At 38.6% G+C, this 14,654-nt stretch overlaps 1 protein-coding gene across 3 annotated transcripts in view; it reads left to right on the top strand.

The window, feature by feature from the left end:
• LOC134225610 (connectin-like) overlaps positions 1-14,654 on the top strand; it is a 235,996-nt gene that overhangs the window by 207,947 nt on the left and 13,395 nt on the right. For all 3 annotated transcript variants that reach the window (XM_062705817.1, XM_062705814.1, XM_062705815.1), the window contains one exon: positions 18-234. In XM_062705817.1, coding sequence (XP_062561801.1) covers positions 18-234 — 217 coding nt within the window. The remainder of the gene's footprint in view (positions 1-17; positions 235-14,654) is intronic.

Genomic DNA, 14,654 nt, shown 5'->3' with positions numbered 1-14,654 from the left:
TTTTCTCATTCTAACAGAAATTGGATGAACGAGCATTCGACGGACTGAACAATTTGCACTACCTTCACTTGGAGAACAATCGGCTGACCACGCTGGAGAGTGGCACTTTTACCAGTGTTTCTGCTTTGGTTGTGCTGAATCTCGACAGTAACTCACTGGAGACGCTGAGCTACAGCCATATCCTTCCACTCATGGATAACTTGGTCAACAATAGCGCGATTCTATCGATCAGAGGTAAGTTAAATCTTCGATTAGCCCAATCTTTAATACTACGCGCTATTCAATACAAATGAGAACAGAATCACTTGTCATAAGACGAGTTTGTACAATACCATTGAATTCCACCACTTAATTGTACCTTGACAGATACGTATTTCGACTTCAACAGTAAGGTCGTCCTCAGTGTCTCGTACTTGACTCGACTTGCCGAGTCGATTAACGACAGACATTGAAATGGACAACAAGAGGAAGACATTCATAATGGGGTACGACAGACAAGGGAATGGGCAGACAATGATTACAGTCTTACATCAGCAACTTTCAAAAATTGGTGGACCAGGGACATGTACTCGAGATCAAGGCCCGACAACACTTCCCTAATAGGCTTTGGTTGTTTTCCTCGGACCCGGAGATGTTCAGTTAGTGCAGATCTGGGGCCACGATGCTCATCGCACGCCCACACGACATGATCGATGTCCTGATAATCCTCGCTGCAAACACAGAGATTTCCTTCCGAGAGCCCCACTCTGAAAAGATGTGTATTATACACTTTAAGTGATTGGACATTAGACGACACATGGTTCGAATGAAGTCTCGTTCCATATTCAATTTTTTGAACCATGGACGCTTCGACACCTGCGGGCGAATTGAATACAGCCATCTACCGAACTCCCCATTTGTCCATTTCCGTTGCCAGCTGTTCAAGGTTTCCTGACGATCTAATGTGAAAAATTCATCGAAGGTGATTTTCCGATCGTAAATATCACCTTCCATAGTGCCCACCTTAGCCAAAGAGCCCGCTTTCTCATTTCCCGGGATCGAGCAATGAGAAGGAACCTCACCCATGATGATTGAGTAAGACCGTCAAAGCTTTCCGTATCCCACTCAGAAAATTCGCTGAGTGCTTAACCGGTTCCATTGACCGAACAGCCTCCAAGGAGCTTAGACTGTCGGTGAAGATGAAAAAGTGGTCAGGAGGTAGGGATGCGATTTGCTCGAGTGAATAGTGTATAGCTGCCAGCTCAGCAGTATACACGGAACAAGGCTATTTCAACTTAAAATAGGCGTTATGAAAAACGTTAAAAACACCGAAACCAGTAGAGTCATCCAATTTTGAGCCTTCGCGGAAAAAAGCTTCTCTCCTCGCTGGCGTGCCCGTATTTGCTTGCAAATAATAAAGGTATGACCTCTGCAGGAAGGAAGTTTGGTATTCCATGAACCTCCTGCTTCATGGACAGATCAAAAGTAACAGTGGAACTGTAAGAGTCTAAGAAGTTGGCACGATTGGTGTCAACCGAAGATGGGCTTACCTCCTCATGAATCGAGATTGAGGGTCTTGTTCGAGCAGCTTCTCGAAGTTGTCAATGACCAATGGATTGAGAACCTCACAGCGGATGAGGAACCGGAGCGATAGTTCCGCGAAACGATCTGTTAGTGGCAGTACTCCCGTATGTGCTTCCAAACTCATCGTATGAGTCGAATTCATACATCCTAACGCGATACGGAGACAGCAGTACTGAATCCGTTGAAGCTTCAGCATGTGTGTTGTGAAAGCATAAAAACTACCGCATTCGAGGACCGACAAAATGGTTGTTCGATACAACGTCATAAGATCTTCGGGATGCGCTCCCCACCGTGTTCCGGTTATTGATCGCATGAAGTTGATCCGTTTCTGGCATTTTTGTGTCAGATACACAATGTACTTCCCGAAGATGCATTTCGAGTTGAACCAGACTCCGGGGTATTTAGAAGACATGCTATAAGTGATTGTCTTACCCATCAGTTGGAGCGGGTGTTTTTTTTTGCAAAGACAACCATCTCAGTTTTCTCCGGAGAGAATTCGATACCCAGCTTCGTAGCCCAAGTGGACAAATTGTCCAGAGTATCTTGCAATGGTCCTTGCAGATCGGTTGCGGTTGGCCCCGAAACGGATACAACACAGTCATCCGCAAGCTGTCTTATCGAGCAATTCGGCATGAGACATTCATCAATGTCTCTGACGTAAAAATTGTAAAGAAGTGGGCTTAAACATGAGCCCTGGGGGAGACCCATGTAGCTAATTCGTGAAGTTGCCGAGTCACCATGAGAAAAACTCATACGCTTCTCTGACAACAAATTGTATTTGTACAATTTGTACAATTGTTTAAAATTGGTGAAAGTCCACACGAGTGGAGTTTGTCGGTTAAGACATCGACGCAAACTGTATCAAAAGCCCCCTTAATGTCCAAACACACTGAGCCCATTTGCTCTTTTTTAGCGAAGGTAAGCTGAATTTCTGAAGAAAGCAACGCAAGACAGTCGTTCGTTCCCTTGCCCATGCGGAAACCAAATTGTGTATCTGACAACAAACCATTCGATTCAACCCATTTGTCTAGCCGGAAGAGAATCATCTTCTCCAACAGCTTCCGAAGACAGGACAGCATCGCGATGGGGCGATACGAATTACAATCCGACGCGGGTTTTCCAGGCTTTTGGATGGTTATCACCCTCACTTGCTCCCAATCATCCGGAACAATGTTGCACTCCAATAACTGGTTGAACAGGCTCAATAAGCGCCTCTTCGCAACGTCTGGGAGGTTTAAAAGCAAATTGAACCTGATTCTATCTATCCCTGGCACGGAATTGTTACATGAAAGAAGAGCTAGCGAGAATTCAATCATCGAAAAGTGGCGATCCATATATCGATTAACTTTTCAAAAGGACCTAAGTAACATTTTTTTCATTTAATTGCATATTATTCGGCAACTCGGCCGTACGAAAACCATTTTTTTGTTAAATATCTTGGCTGTGCATATGCACAGCATATGTTTCGAAATGGACAAATTGATATGAAATTTGCGAAAAAGAATCCACGTGTCTTGGAGGGACTCGAACCCTCAACCTCCTACTCTCTACTAGGCGTGATAACCCCTACACAACAAGACCACTTAAAGGTCACGTTTGCGGAAAAGCCATCAGAATCCGAGTACCAACCTCCACCGCGGTTAGCTCTCTTTTTTGCTTGAATATCTTTCAGATGCTTGATTTGTCCAATCTCCACAGGTGCTTTACTATTGAATATCCACAGCCAAGCGAGTGCACATTGTTTATTAAACGAGAGGATCGCACTGCATGCCCCCCAGTAACTGTCTGGGCGGGACGGTATAGAATGCGAATTCAGTCGCACTCTGCTGTGCCAAAGGCTTGCTTGGCTAAAGCATTTGATTTTTTTTTATTGTCTTTATTAACGAGGTTTTCGGCCCTAGACCGGTTCACCTCATATCTAAAGCATTTGATGAGTTTGATTGCCTTTTACATAAGCGGTCGCGTGTACTCAGACGACTAATGACGGTGAAAGACCGACACTTGATTACAATTAATTGCATATTATTCGGCAACTCGGCCGTACGAAAACCATTTTTTTGTTAAATATCTTGGCTGTGCATATGCACAGCATATGTTTCGAAATGGACAAATTTGCGAAAAAGAATCCACGTGTCTTGGAGGGACTCGAACCCTCAACCTCCTACTAGGTAGGTGCGAAAAAAGAATCCACGTGTCTTGGAGGGACACGAACCCTCAACCTCCTACTAGGTAGGAGGTTGAGGGTTCGAGTCCCTCCAAGACACGTGGATTCTTTTTCGCAAATTTCATATCAATTTGTCCATTTCGAAACATATGCTGTGCATATGCACAGCCAAGATATTTATTTTTTTTTCATGATTTTATTTGAATATTGCAATCAACAGACCGATATGAAAGCTTTTGATTGCAGTACTCAAATTAAATCATGAAAAAGATGTAACTTAGGTCCTTTTGAAAAGTTAAGCGAGATATCATCCCTGTCAGAAAAAGCATCACGTAGCTCTTGGTTCACCAGCACCGAATCCGAACATACTTTCTTTGCGAAGTCAAGTTTCCACCGCGACGAGCTTTCACGATCTTCGTTTACGGACGACGCATTCTTCTCCCGGCGGTCCACAGAGTTTTCATTGAAGTCTCGTGCGATAAACCTTCAACAAAAGTGCGCCAATATCCGCGTTTCTTCACTTTGACCAGTTTCGTGAATTAGATCTTGAACGCGATGTACCGTTTGTGAAGAACGATCGAACCGTGTTTCCGAAATTCTTTAAACGCGGCGGATTTCTTGCGATAAAGTTGTGTTCACTCGACATCCCACCACCGACTGTGTGGTTTCCTACGAATCGAAGCTCCTGGCACTGGCCGGATCACTCATCAATAAACCCTCCGCATATTTTCCCCAATCGATGTGCTTCGTGAGGTCATATGAGAGGTCGATAGAAACAGATTGATTAAGTGCTGGAGGAGCCACTCTTGTAACTTCTCCTGAATCAAAATTGACATACTAAAGTCGTCACAGAGGTCGTATATCATTGTTGAACTGTTGTCATCCTACAGTTCCCCCCCAGCTTGTTCCGAGAAATACAAATACGATCGGACATAAAATTTAGACAGAGAACGTCGCTCATTGATAACGATGACCATCATATGTCTTCGGAACACACCATATTGGAAAAACTACCTACCAATTGACATGATCGAAGATTTCGTCATCGACAAAATGCATGCAGTTGATGAAGAAATGTAAGAAAATACTTCTTGCATTCACATGAAAGGCTTATCCACAGAAATTCTCTAAACAGAAGGTAAAGGATATTAACAGACGCTGAATATGTTCCAATGGAATTTCAGAGAAAGATGAGGACCCTCAATTATGTTTTAAAAAATGAAAGCAACTGAGTTTCGAAATTTTGTTTTGTATGCAGGGCCAGTTATATTCCATCAGTCAATTCCTACAGATTTCGAATATGACGAGGACAAATTTTACCGATTATCTTATCCTGATTTCACTATTCGTGCTGATAAGAATAGTGACAATTACATTATGTGGCACTCTTTGAACCAACTGGTTGTTATATGAGTGAGTTATTTCTAAAAAACAAATGAAGATGTTTTTGCAACAGGAAACCAATTCGTTATGAAAGAATCACTAGGTAATTCTATTCTAACGTTGCAGCTGAATATGCTTGTTGGGAATTTCAAAAATACTATTGAAACATTCAAACTTGGTTTGGTTGTAAGCAAAACGGTGTGCTTCACATTTTATTCAAAGGATTGTGGATATTCCGTCGCTCCACTCATACATAGTAGTTAAAACGTTTAAAAGAACTCATTTGTAACGTATATAAAAAAAAAACAAAAAAACAGATTTTTCAAATTCAAAATCATGAAATTCACACGCCATCTGCTGCATCCGAAGATCCACCATCGTTGACTATATCAAGCATTTCCATTTTAAACGGAACAGATAACTTTTGCCGGCTCAACCTTTTTCAGCTAACCGGCCCACTTTGTCTGCTGTTGCTGCTTTTGAAGCTATTACAGGCATGCTGCAATAGGTATCGGTATTCGGCGCACGCAAGGGCTGCTGGATCGCCGCTGCTCTCGAAAAGATATTGATCAACAAAGGTTTCTGCAGAAACATGTTGATATACGAACGATGTAATAAGTCTAGGGAACAAATTTAGAACCAATAAAATCATACTCAGTTGTATTGGAAACACAATAGAGCGATTCCAAGCAACTGCATCAAATTTTAACAAAATTTTTAATTCATGATTTTCTATTGAGTTGAAACTTTGCACAGTTTTTCAATTTCATCTAAATCGTCATTTTTCGATATCAAATATTTTTATTGAGTCACGACTAACTTTTCGAAAGGGTGTATGTGAAAATGGTTCAAAAATATTCAAAAAGCTGCACAGCAAAAACGGAATGTTCGATTGTTATGATTTTTTCAGCAAAGTTAGACAACTAAATGGTGATTCTTAAAAAAATGTAAACCGTAAAAAAAATTTTTTTTTGCTTTAGAAAATATCATTTTTGTCACAAAAACTCAAATATCTCAAAACCCTATCTTTTTACGAACGTAATTTTTTTAGGGAAAACGGTCCATTATATTAGCTATCTACCATAAAAATTTGGTGATGGTAAACTAATCACAAAAAAGTTATGACATTTCAAACATTTCACAATTTTCACACAAAGTAAAAAAAAAAATTCCGTGTATTTTTTTTTCAAGAATCGCAGTTTGGTGCTGATTTTATTGTTAAGGGCCTTGCGTGAGTTAAACAAGTTGTTTTTATGATATTCCATATTTATGTATTCATCGATATTATGTATATTATATGTATAAATATTATATGTATAAATAAATAAAAATGAATTAACAGATCACAAAAAAAATCTTAGATTTGACATTTAATATCAGCACCAGAATATTTTTTTGCAGGAATGATCGATGAGTCTCTCTACTCGATCTATCATATTATCCTTATTATTAAATTGAATGTGGGAGTTACACAATGTTGTTATAGAAACTCTAAGAGTTTTGGGTTTGAATTTAGGTATGGGTTATAATATCATGAAAACAGTTTATTAATACTTATTTTTTATTTATTTTTATTCGATTTTTTTACAATATCGAACAGTTTTGAATTATTATCAGCACAGTTTGAGTATAGTTTTGCTTTAATTTTATTTTCCGACAATGGAATGAAAAAGTGAAATTTTTTGGGTTCCTTGGATCGTTTTTGCATTATTATTGCTCGCTGAGCTCTGAAGCCTTTATTTCGTACTCTTCAGTAGTAGTAAAACAAAATGATAATTTGGTTAAATCTTTTTCTTTTCTACGATTCGCCCAATCAAAAAGTTCTTTCGCAGTTTTAATTGGATGCTCACGTTCTTTGGCTAAACTTGCTCTTGTGACCATACGCTTTATTGTTCCTCCAATAGCATCACAAGGACCTTTGCCATGTGACGTAGCAAAAAAAATGCCATTCTGCATCAATTCCGTCCATTGATTTAAATTGTCATAGGCTCGAATAATTCTTACGATTTTTGTACTACGACGCTGATCCATTAGACATGAAATATATCTTTTTGACTACTTTATTCAGCACTTGATAGGGTAAGACGGTATAATATGCCCCTCCTAAGGCAACTCCTTGATAACTTTTTATTTTTCAACGCAATTTATGTAAACTTTGTGTTATTTGGTAGTCCAGGATATCGCAAATGCATTGCCCGTGAGTAGTCATATAAAAATATTACAGATAACACGTAATAAAGCTTTTTTAAAAAGCCGTGAAAAAATGAATTTTAAAAAGTGCCTGGGCAATACGCCCCACCTCAACCAAAGACGTTTCATGACCCTTCATTAGTATTTTATCAATCCCATAATAAAAAAGCTACAAATCCTTATGCGCTTGACATTAAAAAAACAACATAAGTCCAATCAAGCAGGTGTGAATTACATTTCAATATTTTCCATACAATTTGGAAGCAACTGCTGCAGGCTCGCTGCGCTTGTGTCCAGTTGGTAAGGGCATATCGTCCTGCCTACACTGGGGCGTTTTGGCCAGTGAAACATGTTTTCGAAAATCGTTACATTTTTGAAGATGGAAGCAATTTTATATCTTATTAACCACTGAGAAAAGTTATTTTGTTGCCCAACTGAGTGTTCCAATGCAAGTTTTGCGGACAGTATGCCAGAGTCGCTCCATAATGTTGAGTAAACAAACATAAAAAGTTACATCAAAACTGCAACTTTTTATATTTTGATATTATTTTCATTGTGTAATACAAAAATACTTCCACATTCACATAGTATGGTGGGTTTACAAATACTTATAGGTACCAACTGATTTTGATCCTTAATTAGTTATAGTTTTCTAGAAATCAAAGGGGGGCGTTTTGGCCAGGTGGGGCGCATTATACCGTCTTACCCTTCTTCTGGTAATTCCTCAGTTGTTGTCGGTACATCTGGCAATTCATCAGTTGTTGTCGTTTTCGAACTTCCTGCGCTCTGCTCAACCGGTGATATACAGATTGCTCTTTTGTCAACGTTTAGACGACAGGACGTGCAAATGCATAAATTTGTATTCAATGTGGACATTGGAGCATAACCAGTCGCTTTCAGTTTATCTATGGTGCTTTCGGTGAGATTTCGTAACTCTTTTGAACACTTTTTTCCATCAAACGGCCTACAACAGTTGAGAAAGCGGCTACTCATGTTGTTCGTTATATTCCAATAAACAAAATCACTTTTAAGTTTTTACTGACTAGTTTGGTGTCATTTGTTTGACTGAACAAAAAAATTACCATAAGGTCTTTAACATCCTTAGTGGTAGTAATTTTTTTGCTTTTTCGTGAGCATTGTCATGGTATGTACTTATCATGCATTTGTTGTTGTTGAAGATACCCGTTTCCTCCCGATCATAAAGTCTATTCTCTAAGAGGTATATTTTTTGCAGGTAAACTATAGACGTATACGTGTATATAAATCTTTGATTTTGCAGCTTTTGTCTTAAAAATAACATTTCTGATATGTTTCTTATTATCAACAGGTTTTAAAACTATTAAAAGAATTTTTCGCCAGTCACGTACAATGTAAATTATGTAGATTCTCGGTCTCTAGAAGCAACAATAACCACACACTAATGTTCCCTTCCTTTCCCAACTGACTGTAAGGACTTGGCCGGCGCCGTTATTGATCATAATTAAGAGCTGCTGGAACGTGCACTTCGAGAATAGATGGTAAATCCCAACCACTATTCACTTGGATCGAAGTGCAATTCGCACCAGCTCTGATCAATCACGGAGTAGCAATTATTGATATGTACAGTCAGTCTAAGCTAAACTAAGCTAGGCTAAGCTGAAAGACAAATGTTCAGCATTCAGAGGTCACGTACAGTCGTGATTTGTTTAGTAGGCAGAACGATCGGCCGGTCATGACATAATTTGTTCTGCTTTGTGCGGTTAGCAGAACGATCGCCCGATCATCGAAATATTGTTCTGCTTTGTGCGGGTGAGTAAATTAATTAGAAAGTGAAGATGCAGTTCGCGTCAGTAAGCAGAACGATCGGCCGGTCATTGAAAATATTGTTCTGCTTTGTGCGGTTAGCAGAGAGATCGGCTGGTCATCGACAATTTTGTTCTGCTTAGTGCGGTCGGTAATTAAAATAATTAGTGTTCGTTCGATTATGTTTTGAATTGATCAAACTACACGCTATACACGGCATACCGTTTACCAAAACGAACCCTGCCACAATACCTACCTCATATATCCAACATCCCAGTGATTTCTCGTGGAAGTGCAGATGACTCGTCGGCTTCTATCAAAGCGAGTATCATGTCAACATTTTTCTACCCATTCCTCAATTGACCTGCATTCGGACACGGCCGGCGCTGGTATTGCTTACTTTTGGATCACCAGTTCTTACACATTGAAGATGATGTTAGTCCCAAACCTCATCTGTTGGTTCTCTGTGTAATTACAGCTGACCTGGCAATAACAGAGTAGCAACCGTGGGCGGTCAATCATGCTCATGCTCATGCTCACTAAATGTGAAAATTGTGAAATGTTTGAAATGTCATAACATTTTTGTTTATTAGTTTACCTTCACCAATTTTTTATAGTAGATAGCTAATATAATGGACCGCTCATATGTGGATATGTACGTTATGTGGAAGATATTGATTTGGAAAATGTATTGGAGGTAACCACTTTCCCTTCGATGGGACTCGAACCCATGACCCTACAGTACGCTAGACTGGTGCTTTAACCAACTAAGCTACGAAGGACCTCCGTCGGCCTTCGCAACCTAGCGGCTACTGAACGAGCTCGAGATTCCCAAATTGGACGCATAGTCAAATCACTCGCAATCCATTTCTCAAGCCAATACTTCCACATGTGTATTGTACACGTCCACATTAGAGGAGCGTGAGTATTTAGAATGTCTGGCTGCTATACACATTCTTCATCAGCAACGGTACTGATCAAGTGAGGTTGTGTAAGCTATTTGCCAGTCGGTCGTCAAGCTCAGACCCGACCGCATTGCGTAGGCAAGAGCGAGTGATTTGACTATGCGTCCAATTTGGGAATCTCGAGCTCGTTCAGTAGCCGCTAGGTTGCGAAGGCCGACGGAGGTCCTTCGTAGCTTAGTTGGTTAAAGCACCAGTCTAGCGTACTGTAGGGTCATGGGTTCGAGTCCCATCGAAGGGAAAGTGGTTACCTCCAATACATTTTCCAAATCAATATCTTCCACATAACGTACATATCCACATATGAGTTTTCATAACATTGTAAATTAACGTCCAAGTCGGGTGGTTTAATCCCCGGAAATAGGCAATTACCTTTGATTGAACTGAACTTGAGTTGCGTGCTCTTGCCTACGCAATGCGGTCGGGTCTGAGCTTGACGACCGACTGGCAAATAGCTTACACAACCTCACTTGATCAGTACCGTTGCTGATGAAGAATGTGTATAGCAGCCAGACATTCTAAATACTCACGCTCCTCTAATGTGGACGTGTACAATACACATGTGGAAGTATTGGCTTGAGAAATGGATTGCGAGTGATTTGACTATGCGTCCAATTTGGGAATCTCGAGCTCGTTCAGTAGCCGCTAGGTTGCGAAAGGCCGACGGAGGTCCTTCGTAGCTTAGTTGGTTAAAGCACCAGTCTAGCGTACTGTAGGGTCATGGGTTCGAGTCCCATCGAAGGGAAAGTGGTTACCTCCAATACATTTTCCAAATCAATATCTTCCACATAACGTACATATCCACATATGAGTTTTCATAACATTGTAAATTAACGTCCAAGTCGGGTGGTTTAATCCCCGGAAATAGGCAATTACCTTTGATTGAACTGATAATGGACCGTTTTCCCTAAAAAAATTACGTTCGTAAAAAGATAGGGCTTTGAGATATTTGAGTTTTTGTGACAAAAATGATATTTTTGAAGGTAAAATTTTATTTTTTACTGTGCACATTTTCTTAAGAACTATCATTTAGTTGTCTAACTTTGCTGAAAAAATCATAACAATCGAACATTTCGTTTTTGCTGTGCAGCTTTTTAAATATTTTTGAACCATTTCCACATACACCCTTTTGAAAAGTTAGCCGTGACTCAATATGAAGATTTGATATCGCAAAATGACGATTTAGATGAAATTGAAAAACTGTGCAAAGTTTCAGATATTTTCGCTCAGGATCTACTGGCATGCCTCCGTGGAATGCCTCAATATTAATATGAACATTTCACACCTTACGAATTTCTTTTTGTTGTCATTTGTTATAAAAAAAATCTTCGAATTCGACCAGAGCATCGGTCGAGCCTAGAGGCATAAGGTTCCGTATTGTTTCGAAGTTGACGGAGGACGAAGATGATGTTGATGGGCTTGATTGTAATGTCTCCTGTATCATGGAAAGCTGCTGCTTTATGAATGAGACGTCCATCTGCAGTGCCCTTGCCCTCACAGCATCCGGTTGCTCATTGTAAACTTCGAGCGGCAGACTCACCACCACTGACTGGTTGTCAGCAGTTTCCTCCAGCACTTCCTAGTCGATCTCCGGAATGAAGGAGTGGTCTGTCATTTTACGGATATTATTCCTGACACTAACTTCACCAAAGCACAAACTTCCCTAAAATCAGTACTAAATAAATACACCAAACACTTTTTATAAGTTATATAGCATATTTTTTTTTTGTGCTGCGGAGCGAATCAACAACAACCCGAAATAAAAATTCACAGTTGTCAATCTTCATTTTTCTTTGTCGATGTTTTATGTTACACTGGTACAAAAACAACAATTATTTTTGATAAATATATTTAAAGATAATTGAAGATATTTTTAATTCCTAGATGATGTCAAAATTTAAAATGATAGCTTTAAAGATTTTTATCGCAAGCATAATATAGTAGTTTGTGCAACAAGTTGCAAAAAGATGATTTTTTCAGCACGAGTTGTACGTTTATAAAACGAGGCTTGCCGAGTTTGATAAATACTACGAGTGCTGAAAAAATCGAGTTTTGCAACGAGTTGCACACGCTATTTTTTGCATTGACGAAAAATGGACTTAAATTTAATAGATCTGTACCAAAATTGTACAGTCTACTTTACTCCACATGATTATTCTTGCCAATCAATTATGTTGCTGCAGAGAACAATCAGAATCCATGTTACCGTGGAATTTTTTGACGTAATGTCCATCAAGCTATTTCATTTATTACGCGACGCAGAGAATTCACTATTTGAACACTTACCCAAGCTAATTCAGCAAAATATAGTCATGTAAATACTGTTCTGATGTTGATTTCTCATTATAGCTCCCAAATGTGTGCTATAATGAATATTATTCAACCCATTTGTGTTGCATAATGTTCATTAAAGCACCCATTTCTTTGGTATGCCAAAAAAGGCCGTAAAGGCGAACTGTAAACCAGGTATTATGATCAGGAATTGCAAAAAAGAATTTATACATGTTATCGATAGAGACATCCAAATTTACATGATGAAATTGTACGGGTTATGCACTGAGGAAACTGGACTAGGGAAATTCAATCAAATGCCTTATGTTTTTTGCCACAAGAAATCAGTATGCTTTTCAAAAATTTGCCTTATGAAACGATCTGAGATCAATCGACTTCATTTCTTATGTTTTACATATGGCCGCCTTATGAAATTTGGTGTTTTGAAATTATGAAAAACATATTCACTCATATAATATTTAAAATGAGGAAAATCGAAATTCAGTACTTTCATTAACCTTCTGTCTGTGCTCAAAAAAACTTACGTTGTCTGTGCTCTGGGGTCAAATTGACCCCAAATTGAAATTGCTATAACTTTTTTAATGTTTGGCCAATTTTGGATTTTTTGGGCTGTTTCGAAAGATAATTTAATCATCTTTCAGGTCGTTGCCAAATATTGACTATAGGTGGGCGGGTACATCGCGGGGAGGGGTTTTAGTGAACAAGGGTACAAAAACAGTGATTTTTCATGTTTATTTTACTTATATCCGAAAATCCTACCCATTTTGAACTGCACCTTTTCAAAAAGGTTATGCAGGAAGGCATGTGCTTTGGCATGAGGCATTGATAAGTTTAGAACTCGGCCGCCAGGTTTTGGTATATTTGAATTCATTATTTTAGACTACTCAAGATATTCCGATATATAAAATTCTCCTCAGTGTAAATATTCTTATCGCACAAATTAAAAAATGGGAAGAAGTGCTCATTATATTAAGCACCGCTTTGTAGTACTAGACATCCTGAACAATGTTGCCGAATGCAACTTGGGTGTAGGTATGAGGGATCTCAAGCTAAAGCAATATTGCATATATGCAAGAATATTGCAAGTACACTAGCGCCGCCTATTTGTAAATTTCCTTATTATTTATTTCGTCACATGACAGTCTGTTCCCACCAGACGAACTTTGTTACAGACGTCATCTTTACAAATTTCAAAATTGTGCGATAAGAATATTTACAATGAAGAAAATTCCATACATCGGAGTTACTTGAGTAGTCTAAAATAATGAATTCAAATATACCGCCACCTAGCGACCAAGCGCTAAACTAATCAATGCCTCATGCCAAAGCAGACGCCTTCCTGCATAACCTTTTTGAAAAGGTGCAGTTCAAAATGGGTAGGATTTTCAAATATAAGTGAAATAAGCATGAAAAATCACTGTTTTGTACCCTTTTTACGAAAACCCTCCCGCGATGTACCCACCCACCTATAGTCAATCTTTGGTAACGATCTGAAAGATGATTAAACTATCTTTCGAAACAGCCCCAAGAATCCAAAATTGGCCAAACATTAAAAAAGTTATAGTAATTTCAATTTGGGGTCAATTTGACCCCAGAGCACAGACAACGTAAGTTTTTTTTTTAAAGTACACTGTAGCGCATATTTTCAAGATTTTTCAAGCGATTTTGCACCTAGGAGACAGATCTCGGCGAGTTTTACCAAACTACCAAAAATTAGGAGAATCGGTTGGAAACTAAAAAAATGGCAGCCACTCAAAGTGGCCTGGGGTCATATTGACCCCAGAGCACAGACAAAAGGTTAACAATATATCACGAGGTAAAAATAAGATCAGTGCTGATGATATTTTTCAGAAAAATTCATTGTTAGCTATAGGGTAGCGATTTTAAAGTGCCTCTATAAAATCAATTTCCTATTATGAAACTGTTTTATAGTACAAAAATATAAAAGCTGCATCGTTCAAAAACAAAATATAGTTAAAATCAATATATTATGCAGCTTTTATTTGCTTCATATACTTCTAAATTATTATGTTCCTTATTAATTTTGTTACGGTATGTATAATGTAAAATTATCACCCCATAATTATGAAATTTTGAAAAATATCACTCGCTTCTCTCCTGTTTGCCTATTGAGTTTGTTATTTTTTATTATTATCTTCCATGCCGTACCATAAGCTACCGAAGCTTTTTATCAGATTTTCAGAAAACACAAGGTATGGTTTATCTTAACTTAACATTTTATTCGAGATATATTTAATTACATTTAATAATGTACTTAGAAATACAAAATAACCTAACAATATCTAGAAAAATACTTA

This window comes from Armigeres subalbatus, chromosome 3 (assembly GCF_024139115.2).
Source record: "Armigeres subalbatus isolate Guangzhou_Male chromosome 3, GZ_Asu_2, whole genome shotgun sequence".
Taxonomy (NCBI): domain Eukaryota; kingdom Metazoa; phylum Arthropoda; class Insecta; order Diptera; family Culicidae; genus Armigeres; species Armigeres subalbatus.
The sequence above is the reverse complement of the archived record's forward strand: the minus strand, read 5'-3'. Positions and strand labels throughout refer to the sequence as shown.